This window comes from Budorcas taxicolor, chromosome 16 (assembly GCF_023091745.1).
Source record: "Budorcas taxicolor isolate Tak-1 chromosome 16, Takin1.1, whole genome shotgun sequence".
In the NCBI taxonomy this organism is placed as follows: domain Eukaryota; kingdom Metazoa; phylum Chordata; class Mammalia; order Artiodactyla; family Bovidae; genus Budorcas; species Budorcas taxicolor.
In genome coordinates, this window is record NC_068925.1 from 32,836,061 (window position 1) to 32,859,567 (window position 23,507).

General features: G+C 45.3%; 1 protein-coding gene across 1 annotated transcript in view; it reads right to left on the reverse strand.

Annotated features, from left to right (window-relative positions):
- Window positions 1–23,507, reverse strand: part of KIF26B (kinesin family member 26B) — a 509,132-nt gene that overhangs the window by 256,399 nt on the left and 229,226 nt on the right. The window contains exon 4 of the mRNA XM_052653992.1: window positions 6,962–7,131. Coding sequence (XP_052509952.1) covers window positions 6,962–7,131 — 170 coding nt within the window. The remainder of the gene's footprint in view (window positions 1–6,961; window positions 7,132–23,507) is intronic.

Below are 23,507 nucleotides of genomic sequence, written 5' to 3' on the forward strand. Positions count from 1 at the left end.
GTAAAGTAGAGACAAAAGCTGTAAATAAAAAAGTATTACAATAACAAGTGGCGTCTGAAAACCCATGTGCTCTCTAACCCCACAGAGATGGCAGTACTAGTTCTGCCAAACTTGAACTTGTCTTAACAAAGCTCATGTGATATCTGACAATTTTCACTGTTTTTTCTAATACTTGATCTGAATGTAGATTAAAATCCTCCAGAAGTTTTAAAACAACAATATGATTATCGGTCAGGTTATTTGGGAAAGAACATCAATGCAAAGATATGAGATCACTTGAAAGATTCATTTAATTTACAAGAGTTCCTGGCAGTTCTAGGCATCATCCAGAAATTGTTCACTGCTCTTCAAATTAAAATTAGGATTCCACTACCTCAACCTGCAATGCTGAGGATTCACCCAAGAGTTTTTATAGGGTTTCATGCACTTCATACTTTTAAAACACAAAGTACATAATTAAGTAACTCTCACCTATAGTCATCATATTGTACATTACAGCCTTGGTACTTGGTAGTTATCTCATAACCGGAAGTTTGTACCTTTTGACGACCTTCATCCGATTCCCCTTATAGTTAACACTGTTGTATGGCATGTTTGAAACTTGTTAAGAGAGGAAATCATAAGAGTTCTCATCACAAGGGGAAAAAATATTTTTTCTCTTTTCTTTTTTTGTATCTGTATCTGTATGAGGTGATAGGTGTTAGGTAAACCTATGCAGTAATCATTTCACAATACATGTAAGACAAATTGTGTAAGGTAATCCATGTATACCTTAAACTTGGGGCTTCCCTGATAACTCAGTTGGTAAAGAATCTGCCTGCAATTCAGGAGGCCCTGGTTCGATTCCTGGGTCAGGAAGATCAACTGGAGAAGGGTTAGGCTACCCACTCCAGTATTCTTGGGCATCCCTTGTGGCTCAGCTGGTAAAGAATCCACCTGCAAAGCGGGACACCAGGATTCGATCCCTGGGTTGGGAAGATCCCCTGGAGAAGGGAACAGCTACCCACTCCAGTATTCTGGCCTGGAGAATTCCATGGACTGTATAGTTCATGGGGTCGCAAAATGTTCATATTTAAAGAAATAAGAAAGTCTGGCAAGGGAGATATAGAAGGACAAGCTACTGGGGCTTCAGTATTTTCTAAAGCAGGGGATTCCCAGGTGCCTCAGTGGTAAAGAATCCACCTGCCAATGCAGAAAACAAAGGTTCAATCCTTGAAAGGGGAAGATCCCCTGGAGGAGGAAATGACAACCCACTCCAGTATTCTTGCCTGGAAAACCCCATGGACAGAGGAGCCTGGCGGGCTACAGTCCATGAGGTCGCAAAAGAGCCAGACACAGCTGAGCACACACAGATGTATTTTCTGAAGCCGCATTTCTGAAACTATCTGGTGAAAGAATCTTTTTTTTCTTTTTATTTCTAATTACATTCAAGCCCTACTTTTTTATTCTTAGATTCAACAGGCATAAAACTCCTGTTAACTTGCTACAGAAGTTGCTAAATTGTTCCTCGGAATTTCCACACTTCCCACAGACCAGTAAGTATGTGCCGTTGAGAAACCACACGAGGGGCAGCCCTGGTCAAAAGTATTATTCAGAACTGGAATTCTTACTTTATAGCTGTTAAATCTGAAATGCAACAAGGTCCACTCAAAACTCTACCTATAGCTCCAGAAAGTAAACACTTTAAAAGAAAGGTTTGTATCACGGAAAAAAAAAAAAAAAAAAAATGTGGACATCTGCAGCCCTCAACAAATTGAGGTTTTGTCGCTGTTCCGCTTATCTTTTCAAACTGATTGCAGGGCCCACTTACTTCTGTTCCGCTTATCTTTTCAAACTGATTGCAGGGCCCACTTACTTCTAGGGTTTTATCAGCAATGATCATCAGTTCATGATTATGGTGGGAAAGCCTTGCAGTAAAGTATTTCCTGGGCCTACTCATTAGCATAGAGAACAGCATCAAGGCTCACAGTGAGAAGGCATGCGATGACTCCCCGCCCTGCCACTTCCAGCTGAGCAGCTTTGGGCCGGAGACTTGACTCAGGACACCTCTTTCTCTTCTCATCAAACAGAGGAAGTGGCAGGATCCACGTCACAAAGTTACCCTGAGGATTAAGGGAGATTTTGCCCACGAAGCGCTCAGTACAGTGAATGATACATACTGAGCGCTCAGTAAACCTCAGCCAGGGTTGGCCACACATTTGGCAAATGGCGCCACTCCTAGGTGCAAGAACATGACGCCAGCACCATCCCTGAAGGCCGGCCCCCCTGTGCTCAGGAGGAGCTGTGCGGAGTCCAGAGCCCTGCAGACTAGGGGAGGTGTGTCCCTCACATGCTCAAGACTCAAGACGAATGAGTTGAAAAGCGGTGAGCACAGCTGCGAGGAGCTGGCTCTGCCCCTAGTCTCGATACTCCCGTTCTTCCACATAAAGCCTAACTTTACTATGTTCCACGTAAACACTAACCTGTCTCCAGTTCTGGCACCAGTGGCAGATCCAGATTTTACCCTCACTGAAAGCCACCTCTGCCATCACCTCACACAGCTGCACCGCAGCAGAAACAAAAGCTCATCTGATTGCGAGCTCAGTTTACTGTTTGACAGCATAAGCCCAGCTGGTTTTGACTTCTCACGTGGGCCTTTGGGAACCTAACGATGTGAGGCACCTCCCTGGTTCTCTCTTGACAGTGTGGACCTTGGGCAGACCACTCAGCCCTCTGCTTTCAGTCCCCATCAGTGACAGAGAGGCTATCAGTATGCTGCCTCCCTTCCTAGAGATATGAGGCCCAACACTCACTGAAAAGAACAGCAGAGCAAACAGGGTAATGGGTGGGGGGGGGGGGGGGGAATATATATATATGTTCATTCTTGAGACATATATTTGAAGTATACAAATATATATATATTTAAAGAATTATTCTTTTTCACACGGTACTTCCCCTTCACTATATACTGCAAACCCTTTAAATCCAGGCCATGTGCTTTTTAAAAAAGAAATACTTAGTCTCTTTGCTGCTGCTACTGCTGCTAAGTCGCTTCAGTCATGTCCGACTCTGTGCAACCCCAGAGATGGCAGCCTACCAGGCTCTTCTGTTCCTGGGATTCTCCAGGCAAGAACACTTCTCCAACGCATGAGAGTAAAAAGTGAAAGTGAAGTCGCTCAGTCGTGTCCAACTCTTCGTGACCCCATGGACTGCAGCCCACAAGGCTCCTCCATCCATGGGATTGTCCAAGCAAGAGTACCGGAGTGGGGTGCCATTGCCATTGTCTCTTTAGTTGATGATATTTTATGCTAAATTCCCTCTTCAATATAAGATGATTTATATTTAGCTGATTCACTTTGCTGTATACCTGAAACTAACACAACATGGTGAATCAACTATACTCCAGTAAAAATTATTTTAAAAGATTTATTTTGCTAATTTATGTAATAAACCAATTATATTTCCTATATCTATATGTAAGTATTTCTTATATGAACGTTGATTACCCAGCTATGGCATGCAAGGTTACATCTCCATTATTAGTCCTGATCCCTTTTTATTATGTATAATACATATAGAATTGCTTTACAATGTCATATTAGTTTCTGATATACAACAAAGTGAATCAGCTCTAAGTATATATATATAGACCCTCCCTCCGGAGCCTCCTCCCCGCCTCACCGCATCCCCCCCACTCTAGGTCATCGTAGAGCACTGAACGGAGCTCTCTGCGCTATATGCCAGCTTCCCACTAGCTATCTATTTTACACATGGCAGTAAAAACATGCCATGTACTTTTAATGCCTTAAACCATTATGCTTCAAGTGCTATCAAAATTCATCACAAAGAAAGCAATAACAAGGGTTTAGGCAGCCCTCTGAATTCTTTCCAGCTCTTTGAAAGCTCATATCAGAAGTCCCTGCAATTCTGAAATCAAGAGTTCTTGTTTATCACTAACATCATCTGCAGGGTGAGCCCCAGCCAACATCACTGGCCCATTCATTTGGGTCCATCTTGGTGTTTCCATTCTACTCCTTGGTGTACAAGTAAAAGTCTCAGGAAGGCCATCTGTGCCAGGCGTTCACCATTCTCCCAATCCTCCTCTGATCCACATGAAAGCTGGCCTCCACGCACCTTCTGTCCAGCATCCTGGCCTTCCAGGTCCATCACATCTTAACATCCTCTCCCTGCACCCAGGCCTTCCAGGTCCATCACATCTTGACATCCTCTCCCTGACTCTGACAACACTGTTGGTTTCCTCCCAACAGCAAACACTGTTCTCCCTAACAGTGTTCATCAGGGCCCATAGCCTCTTATTTCTTCCTACGTCAAAGCCTTTTGCTGGGGTTTATTGTGTGTGTGTGTGTGTGTGTGTGAGTCAGTCAATCTATAAAAATTTCCGGATGGATTCTGAACTGAAGGCCTTTCAGTGTTTCAGGAGATCAACTCCCATCTGGGCACTGAATGTTCTTGCCAGAAACAAGGTTGGGTAGTCACCCAAAGCAAGCTTGGTTTCGCTCAGCAACAGGGACCTTGCTCTCTCCCGGGGCAGTGTGAATTGTGAGCTAGTTCTTGTTCATTCTGAGCTGAGAGAGCCCTCCCTTTCATCTTTAGCTTTTATTCGGCCTCTGCCCACACAATAGGGTGTTTTATACAACCATCCAAATTCCTCTTTTATGCAATGGCCCATGAGATAGCCGAGGGCTCCCATCTCCAGAATAAACCTGCCAGGACGTGGCTTCCTAGTTCCTCACCATTTGGTCACCCTCCTCCGGACATGTTCTAATAGCCTACCTAGGATCTGGGCTCTTCTGTGCTTGTGACATTTCCTTATATTCTGTTCCATCTCTTTCTTCTTTCCTTGAATATGACCTCCCAGTAACCTTGCACAGTGGTCCCAGACAACACAGAAATTTACGTACAGAAAGAGCTAACATGATGGACAGGTGGCCACTACATACATGTTTCCTATTATGTCCTATACATTCAAGTTGGCCCAGTTATTCCTAGGACAACACACATGGCACCAAGGAACAATCGGAACCTCAAAACTAGTCTTCCAACAAGCCCCGTGTGCTGGCTTTATTGTGCCTTAATCCTAGATGTCAGTCTCTGTTCCTCCTCTAACTCCTTTCCTAATCAGAGTCCTTTCATCAGATTTGTGCTTTGGATGTTACCATTCCTAAGGATAACAAGAGTCGGACACAACTGAGCGACCTCATTCACTTTTCATTTTCATGCGTTGGAGAAGGAATGGCAACCCACTCCGGTGTTCTTGCCTGGAGAATCCCAGGGATGGCGGAGCCTGGTGGGCTGCCGTCTATGGGGTCGCACAGAGTCGGACACGACTGAGGCGACTTAGCAGCAGCAGCAGCAGTGACATCCATGAAAATGAAAGTCGCGTGTCTGACTCTTTGCAACCCCATGGACCATACGGTCCATGGCATTCTCCAGGCCAGAATACTGGAGTGGGTAGCCGTTCCCTTCTCCAGGGGATCTTCCCAACCCTGGGATCAAACCCAGGTGTCCTGCATTGCAGGCGGATTCTTTACCAGCTGAGCCAGCAGGGAAGCCCATAGTGAATTATCATTCGTATAGCATATACTTTATAATTTACAATCATCTTACTCTTCAGAGCAACCCTGAGGAATAGGTATTACCCTCATTTTATAGATGAGTACACTGAGGCAGTCCAGGAACTCAAACCCAAGTGGTCTTCTGATTTCATAGTTGATGCTATTTAGTATGCACTCTACTGACTCAGGGGCCCATGAATCTTAAGTACAGAAAGTTTTCTCCAGGTAAGTGAAAGTGAAAGAGAGTGTTAGTCTCTCAGTCTTGTCCGACTCTTGGAGACCCCATGGACCGACTGTAACCTGCCAGGCTCCTTTGTCCATGGAACTCTCCAGGCAAGAATACTGAAGGGAGTGGCCATTCCCTTTTCCAGGGGATCTTCCTGACCCAGGGATTGAACCTGGGTCTCCTGCACTGCAGGCAGATTCTTTACCAACTAAGCTCCCAGGGAAGAGGAGCTTATGAATCTTAGGTACAGAAAGCCTTCTATGGTTCAGTTCCAAGTATCAGAGAATGAGTCACAGAGGAAAAAGCAGAGGAATCTGGTTTCCATTTCTGGCTTTGCTATAAACTACCTCACAGTTTAACTTTGGTCCTCAGTTTCCTCTTTCATAAAATAAGGGATCAAATTAGATAGTCTCTGAAGTGCTTTCCTGCCCAGCTGTCCTTTGTCTCCTGCCCTGTCTCTGCCGTGTTGCTAAAATTAGGCAGAAAACATTATTGAAATACCTTTCTTTTTTATTTCTCAGCATTCTTTTTTTAAGTTTCTGGAATTAGCTGGATAGTTTGACAACTATGCAGCTAGTCTGTCAAGAAGGAAGAAAACTGACATGTATTTAATAGTTAAATTTTAAGCAGTTCATTTTCTGTAATGAGAATACATATCTGGAAGCACCAGCCATGGGGCTGCACCCATAAAAGTCCACATCCCGTGGAGACCATCTTTAGAGCCACATATTCTCAACACAGGTTCTCAACGCAGGCAAAGTTAGGCAACGTCTGGGGACAGTTTAGGTTGTCACAACAACTCAATAGACATGAGTTTGTGCAAACTCTGGGAGATGGTGAAGGACAGGGAAGCCAGGCATGCTGCAGTCCATGGGGTCACAAAGAGTCAGACACAACTGAGTGACTGAACAACCACCACAACCAGCGAAGGTACCACGGGGATCCGGCAAGTAGAGTCCAATGACACTGCTGAACATTCTATAAGCACAGGACAGTCCTCACGACAAAGAATTATCCGGCCCAAGACGTCAAAGAGCTGAGGTTAAGAAACTGTGACTTAAAGAGCGAAGTCAAATGACAGCCCCAAACTCTTGCTGGTGTTTTAGCTAAGCTGGTCCGCTTGAGAGGCTAACCAGGTGGGCTCACCTGAAAGAACTGAGGCTCTGGACACCTCTCTTACCTGGCAAAGAAGGACGCAGCCACCGAGGTGCCCGAGGAGGTCTCGCTGGCCACGCAGGAGCCCTGCGGGGCGGGGACGCCGCTGCAGGCCGAAGGCTTGTCTGCATTGTAGCGATTCAGCGCCGCCTCTGTTAGGCCTTCCCGGCCAGGCTCTGTCATCAGCTGGGAGATCTGACAAGGAAAACGGATATCGAGCTCATTACCTGTGGCTAATGGCATTTCCTGACCACCACTGGCAGCCTCTCTGTTTTGGGGTCGAAGCCAGAGTGCAGGGGAGATGGGGATGGGGGGTTGGGGGGGGAACTGGGAGGAACACATTCCCCACATCCACTCAGTGACACGTGACACGTACACACTACATGTAGTGTCTAGGGCTTCTCTGAGGCCATTTTCCTGCATTTTAGCTAGTATACCTCATTTTCATTAAATGTAATGGAATAAAATGATCCTCTGACATTGTAAGTTTCAATTACGTCTGTGTCTCCCTTCCATTTTGAGGTGAAAGCGGGAGCCATTAATCAACACTGTTTGCAGCCCAAGACCAGACCAAAAAGACCAACCAGTGCTGGTTTCTTACCCGGAATGGCCCTCAGTGCTCTCAAATAGACAAGTGGGACAAAGATATCATTTTTATTAAGGCAGAAGTGAACCTGCTAATGAAGAACCTAAGAAATTAAACAAAACACTATTTGTTACTGTTGTTGCTGCTATAGGCAGTCAGAAAACAGATGACTTGGAGGAGCTCATAAAAATAGATATAGTCTACCACGAATTACTAAATTTTTTTTTCTTGGAGGGTTTAGACCATTTCAACAGACTTAATTTTCCTACTGGTTCATTAAGATAAATGGTTTCCATTTTATTGGCAATAATTGACTTCATGATGCAAATGCTAGTGGATGGGGATGGGTCCATTTTGCTTAAATGCACATAACAGACCATGAAGAACCATACTTCTGGGCAAAGTTAGATACCTGTATAGAAACGTACTTTTGAAAAGTGCTAATCCCATGACAAATGCAACAATTATGCAGGCAAGTCTAAGTGTGCAGTTTTGAAAGCCTGGTACTTTACAACTTCAGTCTACTTAACAAAAGGGAAAACTGTTGTTGTTTTTTTTAAGGAAACTTTTTAGTTTCGTTAAAAAAAAAAAAAAAAGGTCTCCAGGCAGTTCAAATCTCTTAAATGTTGAGTGGAAAATGTTTCTAATTGCCTAGAAAATACAAGAGCAATAAGGCAAAGATCAGGAACAGTTTCTACTTTGTAACTGAGCAGGCCAGAAGGCCAGTGAAAGAGTCCATTTGTTAACCTTTGAACATAAAACATTTGTACTTTCCATTATTAGAAGAAGAGCGATTACTCTTGAGCCCCATAGACTTGAAATTTTGCTCTGCTTCAATTCATGCTCTGACTTGGAAAGCCTTGGCTTTATTCAGTTGTAGCTCTGCCAACACACACTTTCTTATTCTCATTCATTAAACGCACGGTAAGGAAACTCAGCCTACATCAGCAAAAGCAAAGAGCAGGCAGGAAAGACAGCCAAGGGCCTGGAGGGCATCCCCTGCAGAGACAGGGACTGCTGCCCTGGGGCTTCCTCTGCTGCCCATGGGGTGTGGGCTCCCCTCAGCCAACTGCCACTCTGCCAGAGGAATGAGGCAGGCTGGAGCGGGGGCAGCTGAAATGATCAGGGACCTGGCCACCGCCACGTACTCTCTTGTCAGCACAAAGTAGGTGTTGATGAAGCACTGGTGGTACACGATGCCATCCGGGACAATGTCCCCCCATAAAACTCCAAAATCTGTAGCACCATTTTCTTTTCATCAACCAGCTACAATCCAAGAGACACTGGTTTTAATACACAAAGACAACTGAAAAAAAGGCAGGAAACCAGTTGAGTGAGTTGTGCGATTTGTTACCACTTATAAAAAGCATTCACTGGCTGTAGCTACCGTCTGATCTTCTGCGTGTGTTGTTTCGTTTTCATTAATGTCACTGCAATCTGAAGTTTGGAGGGAAGGGAATGGCATCCCTCTGCCTCTCTATGTATGAACAGTCCTTGCAGACCCCCTGTGGACCCACAGAGAAGACAGTAGGATGTGTGGCAAATAACATGACGGCCTACCCCAGAGGCACGGGCTTCCGGGCAGTTCCAGGCTCCTGAGTCTGGCCCAGGAGGAGTGCGAGCGTCCTGCGGGCACACGGCTTTTCACAGCGTCACCCAGCAAATGAATTTCCATGCACTGGCCTCCTTAAAAGAGAGCTACTGGCTACCTTGTGCCAAGCAAGAAACTCTAACTCTTAGAGAACTCTAACTCTTAGAGAACTCTTAATGGACATGGGACGCTCAGTTCTTGGGCCTCTAAATACAATTACTCAATAATCAGTTGCTTTCATTTTTACTTATTTATTTGCCTGCCTTGGGTCTTAGTTGTGGCACAAGGGGTCTTCGATATTCGTTGCGGCAATCAGGACCTTTTGTTGGTGGCATGCAAACTCCTACATGCAGCATGTAAACTCCCAGCTGAGGCACGTGCAGTCTAGTTCCCTGACTGGGGATGGAACCTGGGCCCCCTGCATTGGGAGCACAGACTTGTAGCCACTGCACCACTAGGGAAGTCCCCTCAGTTGCTTGTAGAAATTAGAGAATGTTTTAGAGCTAGAAGTGATATCAAGGTCATCCTGTTTTTCTTAATTAAGGAAACTGAGGAGCAGAGAAGTGATTTGCCCAAACAAATGTTGGTTGAGACCAGGATTCTGACCCCAAGGCCAGCACTAGCCCTCTTCTCCCTCCTCCCTTCTTTCTCCTAATCAAAAGAAAAATTTTACACATATAGAAAAAAAATCAAATAATGGTCAAACATATGACAGGCGTTACAAAAAACAAAATTTAACATTTTATATTTTAGAAAATATACTTTGAAAGAAATCAAATCATATAGAGAATTAAATTGCCCATGTCCCTGGTTCATTGCCCTTCTTCCTGGTTCCCCTTTCCAGACACGGTCAGTGTTGTGATTTTGGTGGGGGCCAATACTTTGGCCACCCCATGCAAAGAACTGACTCATTGGAAAAGACCCTGATGCTGGGAAAAACTGAAGGCAAGAGGAGAAGATGAAGGCAGGATGACAAAGGACGAGATAGTTGGGTGGCATCACTGACTCTATGGACATGAGTTTGAGCAGGCTCTGGGGGTGATGGACAGGGAAGCCTGATGTGCTGCAGTCCATGGGGTGGCAAAGAGTCGGACACGACTGAGCGACTGAGCTGAACTGAGTCCATGCTCTTCTTCGCCACGTGCCTTCTGTCACATCACAGCCCCCAAGAGCTTGGCTGAGCTCACTCTGTGGTTCCTTTGGAGCATTCTCTATGTCTTGTTCTGCTTGTTGCAAAATGGGAAGGGGCACCCTCCCAAATGTCAACCGCTGCATGATCTCCCCACCTAAAAGTTCATGTTATTTGTAACCAACACCCAGTGTCTTCTTCAGGGATTACAAACTTTCAGAAATAATATACAAACAGCTACAGCAATGCTAACGGTCCTCCCCCTCAATCTCTGCACTCCAGGATTCCAGCCTCCCTCAGGTTTCTCAATCAGGCTCCTCTTGCAACAGGGTCTTTGCACATGCCTTCACTCTCCATCTGGAATGCTTCTACTTTTCCTTCAGATTCAAGCTCAAGCATCACTTCTCAGAGAAGCCTTCTTCCAATCTCCCTCCAGCCTCTGTGGAACTTTTATAGAACTGCAGTCCTTCCTTCAATATCTTTACCTTGGTTTCTAGTATGCATTCAAGAGCAGGTCATTGGGGCTTCCCTGATAGCTCAGTGGTAAAGAATCCTCCCGCTAGTGCAGGAAACAGGTTGGATCCCTGGGTTGGGAAGATCCCCCAGAGAAGGAAATGGCAACCCACTCCAGTATTCCTCAGAATACTGGACAGAGAAGCCTGGTGGTCTATAGTCCATGGGGCTGCAAGGTGTCAGACACAACTTAGCCACTAAACAGCAACAAACAACATGGACTCTCACTACACAAAAGCCCCAGGATAGTGGATCAAGGGTTACCACTATATTCCCAGAGATCAGCACAATGCTGGGATGTCCAAAACATATTTTTGGAATAAATCTGAGCTATTATTATTTTCTACTTCTCATATTTATCTAATTAAATATTTTTCCTTAAGTCCTTTACATAAGAAGGAAGTCTTAGTTCTTTTTAAAATATCACTGTATTTCTATTTCGTTTGCCTGTTGGGATATACTAGTATTTTCCCTCTCCCTATCACCACCGGTAGCGTCCTGGCTCCATTCTGTGCTAGTTTAGGGATCAAGAGCTGCCTCTTTTTCAGACCTGTAATTCATTTGTTCATTTCTTCACATGAACAACCACATACTGGGTATTTAGTACATGCCAGGTACTGTGGCAAGCACACATGCTATTTCTTACAGTCTCCTGTATCTTCAATATTTACTTTTTTCCCCTTGAAAGCTGTGTATAACTCACTGGTTCACTGGCCATCAGTTTCATATACAAAGATAATCCACAAAATAGCTGGCCTAAAGCATAACTCCTATCTGTTCTCTCTCCTTTAGTCAAATCTTTATGATTCTGAAAAATAGCCCAACTAGGTTTGCTCTCAACAGAGGCAATGATAGCTGCTTTAACTGAACAAATAAAATCATATTCTAGACTATTCTGAAAGACAGGGAGCCCCCTTGTCAGATAAGCAAAGATTTTTCATATACACACTGGAGCATGGGCTTTAAAATGCTGGGTTTTGATGGAGCTCTTCTTACCATGGTACTGTCATGCTTGCTATAAAAATGTCCCTTTTCTTCAACCCCTCAAACTACACGTAAGTTGTAACTGAACTGTTCCACTATAAAAGAAACAGGTAATTGGCTGAAATTTGGCTATGAAACAACTATTCCCATCCAAATTCTTCCTGTGGCTCTCTGAAATTGTGATAGCTTGTCATTGTACTGGTCATACATTAAGCAGAGAAGGCTAAAGCTCCATATCTATGATGGTTATAGCGCCACTAACAGAAAAAAAGGTGGCCCTAATACCTGTTGACCTCTTTGGTGATAATGAACCTCTTCTTCCTCTTACAAACCTCATTTGAAACTATCAATATTAGGTTAGGCAGACAAGTTGGCTATTATTCCCATCTCACAGATGAGAAAAGAGAGTTTCAGGGGAGTCAGTAATCTGTCCAGGGCTGTTCAGCCATTAAGTAGGGAAGTTCAGATGGAAATGCAGATTTCTGACTATATTCTTTATTCTTTTCTAAAATTATTGTAAGATCTCATCTCAGTGACTGAAGTTTACTGAATAACCTGGGAATCAGACTTGGCAGATTACATGGAATAAACTTTACTTAGTCACTGACCTCCGGAGAAGGAAATGGCAACCCACTCCAGTATTCTTGCCTGGGAAATCCCATAGACAGAGGAGCCTGGTGGGCTATAGTCCAGGGGGTCACAAGAGTTGGACATGACTTAGCAACTAAACTACCACAGTCACTGACCTCAAGAGATTTGAAAGAAAGCTAGACCAAAAAACTTGCAGTCAGCCAAAGAAAGACAATGTTTCCTCTCCCTCTCCAAAATAAGGGAGGAAGGGATGTAGGAATGTTGTCTGTGATTTGGCAACGGGGAGCTTCCGAAATGTGTTTCTAGCCAAATCTTTAGGTCAAAGAGGTCCTCAGGGAACTGGAAGGAAGGAAGGTGTCTGCGCTCACCTGCTGGCCTTCCTGGGTGAGCAGGTGCTAAACTTGGGTCCCTCCCAACCTCCTTCTGAAGGGAAGAGGCCCCGGGTGGGCTGACGGGCTGCAGCCCCGGTCACACAACAGGAGTGACTGAGAGAGACCTCACTGTGAACTCCCTCCACCCCACCGCTTCCTGAGCCAGAGCTGGGTCTCAGGAGCCACATGAGGCAGACCCTACAGCCCCTGAGGGATTCCGATTTCCTTCCTTGATCATCCCTGTGACAGAACTAACATCCCCCCACCCCGCATTCCCAAGCCGACCCTCCTGGGCGGCAGACCACCGACCTAACATCACTCACTCTTCCTTGGGTTCTGAATTCTATTTCAGGGCAGTGGCCTTTCCCCCCAGCCAGGGGCCCCCTGCACTTCAAAAGCAAGTCTCTCTGAGAAGGGCCCGCTCTTTCGCTGCCAGCCATAATGAAGGCTCTGTTCTGGACAGATCTGCCCGGAAGACTCTGCTCCTCTACAGGCCGAGGAGAACCCCAACCCCTTCACCAGCTGTGCAGCAATCCCACCTTTGGCGGGGCCAGGTAGGTGGGCGGCATGTGGGGTGGAGCTGAGGAGTTGACTGTAGCGGTCGGTCCCACGGAGCCCTCACTGCAGGCCTGCAGAAGCTGGATTCCAAGAGGCTGATGGTCAGAAAGCCAGGGTGCCTCCTCAGGGGAGAGCGGCGAGTGAGGAGGAGCCAAGACTGGACCCCGATTTGTTTGATTCTGAGACATTGTCAGCCCGTTCTCCACACTTTGTCCAAGCACCACCCTGGCTTTAACTGACCCCTCACGGTGGCTCTGGTGGCCCCCTCCCCACAGCCCACTGTGTGGGGAAATGCCCAGACAGCAGCAGTGGCCAGAAACAGTCTGCAATCAAAAGCCTTCTTTTCAGAAAAGGACTACCGTTTACCTCCACTTTTCAGACTGTCCTGAATTAATTTCTTCCCTCACGACACTGTGAAAGCTACCAGACTCCTCCTGGGAAAATTCGGATCCCCAAACCTCATTCTCTCCATATTAACATGTCTAAAAAATGTACAGTTCTAGGGGAAAGGATTTGTTATCTTGATTATGTGGGTACATTACAGCCTAGAAGCAGCAGCTGAAAACTTGCCAGGGGGTTCTAGTCACTAACTTTAGGGGGTCTAGATTTTTACCGCAGGATTTTGTTTGGTTTAGTTCTGATTAAAACCTGCAGTTAGCTCCCCATCTCAGTTACACTGGATGGTTTCACTAACACAACAGTATCTGACTTTCAAAACACCACATCACATCCCTCGAGTGGTGGTCAATTAAACAGGAGACGGGCAGTAGAGGAAGCAGGCACAGGGAGGAGGAGGCCTGTGTATCTGCACACGTGCGTCCTTGTCCACATGGGGTCTTTGGTGTGCGTGGGAGTCCCCACTAACATTCCTGTGCACAGGGACGTGCTCACAGACCTCACAGATAAAGCTCTTAACTTACGTTTCATCTTAGGCAAGAGTCATGTCTTACAATCATATTTACATTTTTGCACTGACACCTCAGGACGAGCAGCCACATACTGGTCAACAAAGAAGTCTCAAATCTTACATTCGGTTATGACCGTGACCACAGAAATCAAGACAAAAGATGTTTGGCTATTATCAACCAAGGCGGCTTTCACATTGCAAATCGCAATCTATAAGCCATTGACCTTTAACTTCCCCACCGACACGAAGGCATCTGAGAGCTTCTAGAGTGTGACAGGTTGGGGGTTCATCTTAAATGGCATTATTGACCCAGAAAGCCATCTCCCTTTGACTCTGCTGAGGCAGCAGAAAACACCACAGTATCCATTTCCTGTGTAGAGACATTTATGGACAGCAAATGCATCCCACTCAGTCATTGTATTTAATGACATTATGACCCTAAATCTCAGAATATAACGTGTAAAGCATTTTCTCTTAGGCGATTAATATTGGGGTAGCTCCTTTATTGTTATTTACTACTTACACTGTTACTTAATATTTTTTATGATTTTGAAAACAGTTGTTGTTTTAGGCACAAAGTCGTGTCCGACTCTTTCTCGACCCCATGGACTGTAGCCCACCAGGCTCCTCTGTCCATGGGATTTCCTAGGCAAAAAATACTGGACTGAGTCGCCATTTCTTTTTCCGGGGGAATCTTTCTGACGCAGAGATGGAACTTGCATCTCCTGCATGGGAGGCGTATTTTTTTTACCATTGAGCCACCTGCAAAAATAGTGATGCTCAATAAATTTTTCTGATGTATGTACAAACTAATTCAGTTATCCTGAAAGTGACTGGGCCCAGCTAACGCCAGCCCTTGGCCTTGCCTATGCTGTCAGCCACTGCACTCTTAGGGATTGAGGCCAGCAGAATACACTTTCAAAAAGCATATGTAAAATATAGGTGAGATAAACAAACCTACAAAGGACCTCCAAACCAAAGGGAAACAGTTACAGCTGACCACATAGACCCTGCATTTCAGTCATAGGGTAATAGGAAGCTGTGATAATAGGGTAATAGAGAACAGTGTCCTCCTCCAGTAATCACATTGCAGTGAGATAGACTGCATTAACTTACTTAGTTTTTGCTCATATCAGAGAGTGGGGGGAGAGAGAATTTTTCTCCCCTTTCTGTATATGAGTCTTTGCTTTCACTGGAGGAATGTGTCAGTCCTCACTGAGTCACTTCTGCGGCTGGCTGTAACAGCCTCTGGCAGAGGCCCCCTCCCCCGCAACCCCTCCCCTCCAAAGCAGGTTCCCGTTGGGGAAGCAGCTGCACTTGGTGAGGCAAGGACAGCAGCACAGAGGATTCTTGCCAACGGCCATGGATGTGTGTCTCTTACTTTGGAACCACTCCTTCTGGGGACCAAAGTGCTTCCTTCTATGAGTTATGTTCATTTGATCCTGGCAGGCAGAGAAACAAGAGGAATTACCAACTCACTAGGGAAGCACTGGGGTGTCTCCAAAGCCTGAATGATCTCTTCTTCTGCAGTGTCTGGGCAGGTGAGTGTGGCCTGGGCTGGCTGCCCTCGGCCCTCACTGAGCTGTTCCACTGCGCTCTTTCCTTGTCGTGCTTTCTGCCCTGAGTGATTGGGCAAGCTTGATTCCATTTCAACCCTAATCTCCCTCTGCCCGCCTGTTCTCCCCCTGGAAAGCAGACCTGCCCGGAACGGAAGGGATGCATGCCGCAAAGGCGCTCCGGTCCCGTGCGCAGTGGAGAGCATCCTTCCTGAGCAGGATTTGTAAAGGGGCAGAGCTGATGTCACAGCACAGGTTCTTGCTAAGAAGTCTCAGCAGACACTGCAGCAAGTTAACTACTATTGGCTCTTTTTGCCTGAAGAAAATCTACTGAAAACTATGGTAGTAAAATGGGTTTCCCACTAATCTTGTCTAAAGATGTTTTAACGACAACAACAAAAGGACAAATATTGTATGATTCCAATCGTATCAGACACCTGGAGTAGTTAAGTTTATAAAGACAGAAGGTAGAACGGTGGTTGCCAGACGCCTGGGGAGGAGGACGGGGGAGTTGGAGGAGGAAAGAGTTTCAGTCTGGGAAGATGGGCAAGGTCTAGAGATGGATGGCAGCAATGACTGCACAACACATGAACACATGCAATGCCACAGAACTAACGGCAAGTTACAAATTGTTAAAATGGCAAATTTTATTGTGTACATTTTACCACAATTAAAAAAAAAAAAAAAAAAAACAGGCCACCAGGAGACTGCTGATTAAAGGGACAGCCCAAGAATCTACTCACTGAAAGGACTAAGAAAAAAAGCCCATGGACAGAAACCAAAGCTGGAAGGACAGTGCTCCCCTTAATTCACAACACGGCCCCACAACCACAATAACATCTCCAGGGTTCAACTCAGTCATTTGGTTGTACCTGAAACTTCAGAGCTCTTAAAGCAATGCCTGGCACATAGCAGGTGCTCTAAATATTTCCCGAATATTGTAGAATCACTTGAAGAAGTAGTTCAAGAGGAGATTGTCCTGTAGTATTAGAGACTGTGCTGGAACACAGGCCTTTCCTGGAACACAGCAGAGCTGCTGAGATTTCTCCGTGTGAGACTCACTAAGCGACAAAAGAATCTCTATCCAGAAACACCAAAGGGGGAAGTTTAAGTTATGTCTATTTTACCACAATAATAAAAACAAAGGAACAAAACAAAAACACCACAGCATCAAAGAGTTAATCCTCTTCAGTTTGCCCCAGGTGGTCTGTACCTGCTTTGTCATTTTAGAGGACTCTGAGGGTCTAGGCCAAGTCAGAGAAGGGGGCCGAGTCCTCCAGGGACTCTCAGGGTGAGTTTGCAGGGTCCAGAGACTCTGAGGGTGAGTTTGCAGGGTAGCCTTGGTGACAGGACCCCACCAGCATATGCCCGCAGCCTACAGGAGACAGGGTCAGCCAGAGCCCTCAGCCACAGAGGCAATGGGAGGGGGAAACCAGGAGAGCCAGAAGGGGCTGAAGAAAGCCCCCAGCAGAACTGGACCCCTGGGTGAAACCCCATTTGAATTCTGCACACTTGCCAAGTCAAATGCTATCATTCCTCATCTTCACTCAAGTGACTTCACTCACGTCAAGTCACACCTGAACTGTGGGTTAACATTCTTTCCATGATGGAGTATTCTAGAACTGGATTGGTTCAGATCCTCTCCTATGCCACTGTTGACTTTTAGGCATTAATGCTTTGGTTAGTTTTCTTACAGCCCTAGGCATGCTGTCCACAGAACAGAGGCAGTGCCGTATAACCTGAGCCTGGTCCCAGGTCTGGCCCCGTCCTCACAGCTCCCAGGCACACAGATCACCTCTCAGACCCTTCGGCTGCCTTAAGTCTGATAAACTCCCCATGCTGTCCAGTTACTCCCTCCCCCATCAGCACCAAGAGGCCATGATGGGATTCCTATGTTCCAGGGCTGGATGTTTGATTACCCTTATTATCTTAGCTTGCTTTGGCTATAAATTTTATTAGTGGCCATAAAATTATCCATCCACAGCGTTTGACTCAGTGACCTCTTGCAAAAGAGAATTGCACACACCGGTGCTACCGGGGCCTGGGAGAAGCCACCTTTTCCTCACCCGTAATTTACAGCCTCGCCTTCATCCAGGGTTCTGCCCTGTGTGATGAGACTCAGCAAACAGAGCGGGCTGCTTGTGTTTCATGATACCCGTTATCGGGGCTTAAATCTGGCCCCTCAGCACAGGGTGACTGTCTTCTTTTATTCTTTGTGCTGCTAGAAGGCTAAGGGGCAGGGCCACCCAAAAGCTTTAGAAAAGACTGAGGTACACAGTGGAGCAAAGGCCAGGCGCATGTCTGTTTTGAATTCTTCCCTTAGATTTCTTAGTTCTGAGATGTGCAGCTCAAGGCAGAGCTCAAATATTCCTTTAAAGAATATCTGATTACAAATGATAAAGTCTTACCATTAACCTGATAGTATTTCTACATATGCTTGTTGTTGTTTCGTTGTTAAGTCACGTCTGACTGTTTTGCGACCGCCTAGACGGCTAGCTCCCCAGGCTCCTCTGTCCATAGGATTTCCCAGGAAAGAATACTCGGGTGCGTGGGGTGCCATTTTCTTCTCCAGGGGAATCTTCCCAGCCCAGGAATCCAACCCGTGTCTCCTGCATTGGCAGGGGGATTCTTTACCACTGAGCCACCAGGGAAGCCTATTTCTACATACAGATACATGTAAATACGTTGACTGAAAATACTTTTAATACTTACTCCTCAAGTATGCTTTGTGGGGTGGTTTGATAACACATTCAAAGCCAAATAATGATACCCGGAGTCGAGCTGACATGATGAGGTTAGTTTCAGCCTGAGAGAACACTGAAAAATGACATCAAGACATCCTAATGGAGCATCGTCATATTCCTTACTGTTTTTGAGTCAGGCTCTATTCTAAGAGCTTTGTATATGTGTTGCCATATCTAATCCTGACCACAACCTTATGAAGGAGGCACAACTGTCACCAAATAATAGTTTAAACTCTGTCTGCCACATGGAAGAAGTCCAGAGGAGGTAATGTCGCCAGCTTCCCTTTCTATCCTTGAGTTTTCTATCTTGCACTGATCACATCCAGAGAATTCACAGCTCTCAGCTATGGCTGCCCCATTCAGAAAACGTGTTAACAGTCAATGAGTTGATGAACAGCAGAGGAAAGGATCATTTGAATAATTTCTCAATATGCACACAGACTTGCTCAATCCAATGTTTGGTGATTTTTATGATCAAAGGAAAGTAAAATCAAATGGTCTGAATCTTGATGTAATTGAGTTCACTTTCAATTTGCAACTAAGCAAATTCAGACTGAGTAGAGCAGTCAAAGGGAAAAAGCACAACCCTCATCAAGGGTTAGGCCAGAGGTGACTCTTAGCTCAGCTCCCAAGACCTGGAAGGACTACTGATTTTTCCATGTACTGAATCATGTGGGCTACTGTTTTACTGGGGGAAGGTTACCATTGCTCAGGGAAGCCCCAGTGGCTCGGTGATAAAGAATCCACCTGCCAATGCAGGAGATGTGGGTTCAATCCCTGGGTCAGGAAGATCCTCTTGAGGAGGAAATGGCAACCCACTACAGTATTCTTGCCTGGAGATTCCCAAGGACAGAGGAGCCTGGTGGCTACAGTGCATGGAGTCACAAGAGTCAGACATGACTTAGTGACTAAATCACCACCACCTACCATTGCTCTCCACCCTAAACACTTCCAAGAGCCAGCGCCCCAGGAAGCACGCCCTGAGCATGCTTCCCCACCCTGAAAGATCGGGGCCACCCCTCCATATGGTCCCCACACCTGCCCTTACATCAGAGCATTTGTTTTATTTCATTTTGTAACTGCCTGTCACAAACAGGTCTCTCTTCCCGACTAGACGGTGAGCCCAGTGAGGATACGTACTGGTTCTACCAGAATGGCACAGTGTCTGGATATGGAATATATCTAATAAATACAACAATTAATACATTAATGAACAAACACAAATAAAAATGAACTTGTTATAATTGGGAAAGGATTGCTGGAGTTTTGTTTGCTTTTGAGCACAGTTGCGAGCTCAGTCCCTAAGTCGTATCTGACTCTGAAACCCCGTGGACTTTAGGCCACCATGCTCCTCTGTTCATGATTCTCCAAGCATGTATACTGGAGTGAGTCATCATGCCCTCCTCCAGGGGATCTTTCCAACCCAGGGGTCAAACCCATGTCTCCATCATCTCCTTTATTGGCAGTTGGATTATTTACCACCAAAACACCTGGGAAGTCCTTGTTTTTGAAGGATAAATGTTATTTTCACCTGGTTTTTAAAACTGTTAATGGACTATATAAATTCTATTCAATAAAAATAAGATATTTCAGCATATAACTTCATTCAATACAGTGGTGACACAAATGACTAGAGTGGGGAAGAAAAGGCAAACAAAACAGAGGCCAAGGGACAGAGAAAAAGGAAAAAAGAGATAAGCAGGAGAAGGGGAAGAAAGAGAAGAAGAAAAGGACATTACAGAAAAAGATTTTTAAAAAGCAGAGGAGATCAGTTCCTCTCGGCCAGCTTGAGTTGAGCATGTGACAGCCACAGGTAGGGAGCTGGAATTCTCTGGACTATTGGGCAATCGATCCTAGGAATGCAGTTTCCGAGAGAGACAAAATAAGGCTCGCAGGTTGAAGTCCCTCTGCCTGTCCTTGGCTCTTCCTGGCACCAGGCAAGAGTTTTAGCTACACCCAGAACCCTGAGGTACGTGAAGATAAAAGGCGTGAACGAAGAAGTTTAAAGACTCATAGGAACTGCCCTGGTAATCCCGTGGCTAAGACTCTGTGTTCCCAATACAGGGGGCCTGGGTTCCATTCCTGTTCAGGGAACTAGATTTCACATGCTGCAACTAAGACCTGGCACAACCAAATAAATAAATATGTTTTAAAAGACCCATGTCACAAAATTGAGCCACTCTCTCACCCTTTTCTAATTAAAAAACATAGTTCTAACTTCTGGGGCAAAAGCGGGGGCTTGGAATTGCTCAAGTAACTTTTACAGATGGCATTGTTTATTAGTTATGGTTCCAAGAGAAAACACAATAAGATTAAGAAACTGAACATTAGATTACAGAACTGATGTAGTATTTAATTCTAATACAGACCGTGGCCTTTCCATCCAAGCCTGACCTGCTGTGTTTATACAACATCATGCAGCTTTAGGAAGCAGTCCCTTCCCAGAACATACCACTGTTCTTCACCTAAGTCTTGGCTAATGCTTGGAAAACTTTCAAGAAACCAGCAGCGCATTATGGCCTGGAATTTATAATGTGCATTCCTTGTAGGCACCTCACTTCCTCATATTTTCCTTGAGCTCTCGTGAGAAAAAGAGGGACCTGAGACAATACTTTTCTGTAAGTGACCTACCAAGGTCTGCAGAATGGCCACTTCACTAAATGCCAAAGCAAGCTTGCATTCTGGGCAAAACCAAGGGGACAATGTTGGGAACTTGACAAACAAAGGCATGTACACACACACAAACACATACATATGTGTACACTCATGTGTGCATGCACTCACACACACACACACACACACACACACACACACACACACACACCCCTCAGGATGCTGGGATGGTAAACGGAGAGTCCACATCAAAGAATGGGTGAGGTTTGGAGCTGCTGGAGCCTTGGTCCCAGAGATGTAAAAGCACAGGTCTGCAGGCCTCCCAGCACCCAGGAAGGGGCCTGTCCTTATCTGGAGTCCTTGGAGGAAGCTGACAGCATGGGGGTTGGCTCTAGACCAGGGGATTCGTCCTGCTCTTCCTTGGCTAGCTCAAACTACAGTGACCAAGAAGAGATGCCCAGACTGGAGACAGGCTGGGCCAAATGGAATTGCCAGTGGAATCCCAATGCCAAGAAAAGGGTGTCCCATGCACCAGGCCCTTGAAGGGTTGTACTGAATGAGAGGATCCAATTCTGGGTCTGACTTGGTTGATGACAATGTGAGGGACTCAGGGCAAGTCATTTCCCCTCTCTTAGCCCAAATTTCCCCAGGGAGGGGAACTCGTGAGTCTGTGTCTGGGATAAAATGAGATAATGCAGTTCTGGGGCTTCTAAAGTCATTATCACTTATAAAGCAGGGAGGTTTAGACATATTCCTGGTTCATCTTAAAGTATGTCCCTAATTTAACATTTGTGTGGCCTTTATGCAAAAACATACATATACATCAATTCAACAACAACAACAAAACAGAAAGGGTTCCCCAGAGCAGTACCAAACCATTGATGGTGAAAAGGGGGCTGATTCTGTCCAAGTGATCACAGACTTTCAAGGTTCCAGCTTTGAACTGACCTCACATCTTCTGTTTGCCAGCCACAGAATTGCCAAATCCTACACCAGCCAAAAAGCAATTTTCACAAAAATGTTTTAATGGAGCTGAAAAGTCCTTAGATAGAGTCTTGGCCAACTATCATGTGCAAACATGGAGGCACTGTGGTCCATATTGGTGACCCGAGTTGTCCAAAATCACACATCTGGTTTGTGGCCCAGCCAGTCAATTGCAGCACTTATTTAAAAGAGTATCAGACAACTAACACTAGGGCAGCAGAACTCTAACATGACTGAGAATTCCTGGAAACACATACAGACAGAGAGAGTCAGGGTCTGAGTTCAGCAATAAGCCAGGGGCCTGGTTCTAGCTGAAGAGCTGGCTGCAGGACCTTCACGAAGTCCATCAACCTCTCTGCCACTTAGCTTCCAAAATCAGGGATCTGCCATAAGGAATATCAAATAAAAACACTTTCAAATATCCTTTTCCACAAATAACAATGGCTTAAGACTCTAAACTGATGTTTCAAAGTCTCCCATTGAAAAGCTGAACAAGAGTAGGCAAATATTTGTGGGCTGACCTAAGATAATCCTGTGAAGAGGTCTGGAACTGTACCTTGGTCTAGTCCCTTCTGAGTTTAGGATCAGATCACTTCCTACACACCCAGAATTCTGGAAATGGCTCAGCAGGGTTGCTTCCTGGGAAACTCTTGATCATTAATCCCAATCAGGACAGATACTAATCTTGTCACCAGGCCCACGACAAACTGCATTTGATGGATTTCTGAATTGGTTCACCCAGGGGATCTGGATGCTTAATAAAATACATTTATTTACACAGGCATGTTTCCACTGTGTATTTCACTAGTAAAAATAATACTGAGAATGCTTTAGAAGTTTAATAACATTTTGTTGTTCAGTTGCTAAGTCGTGTCCGACTCTTTTGCGACCCCATGGACTGTAGCCTGCCAGACTCCTCTGTCCATGGGATTCTCCAGGCAAGAACACTGGAGTGGGGGTTGCCATTTCCTTCTCTAGGGGATCTTCCTAGATCAGGGATTGAACCCGAGCCTCCTGCATTGGCAGGCAGATTCTTTACCACTGAGCCGAGGGAAGCCCTTAATAATATTTGGTTATCCCTTATATCCTTAACCCTGAATTCTCAAATTCAAGGATATTTAAAAATCTTGGATCCCATGAGTTGTAAAATGAAATTCAGAAATTAACTTTGCTGTTGTTAGATTTCTTCAAGTCCATATTATTTTCTCAGTACCTCTTCAAGCATCTTTAAACAGAAGACTCTTTTAACATCATTAACAAAGAGACAAAGAGTTTCTGAGTGAGTTGAAGCCAAACTTGTAAAATCTTGTATGTCTTTACTCAACAAAAACCTATTTTTAATCTGTTTGGGCTGCAACATTCCATCAAGTGTCCTAATTTCTTCATCTCATGGTTCTGCTCAAATTTCTTCTCTGTTCATTTAAGATGTTGGTTTTCTCGTCTA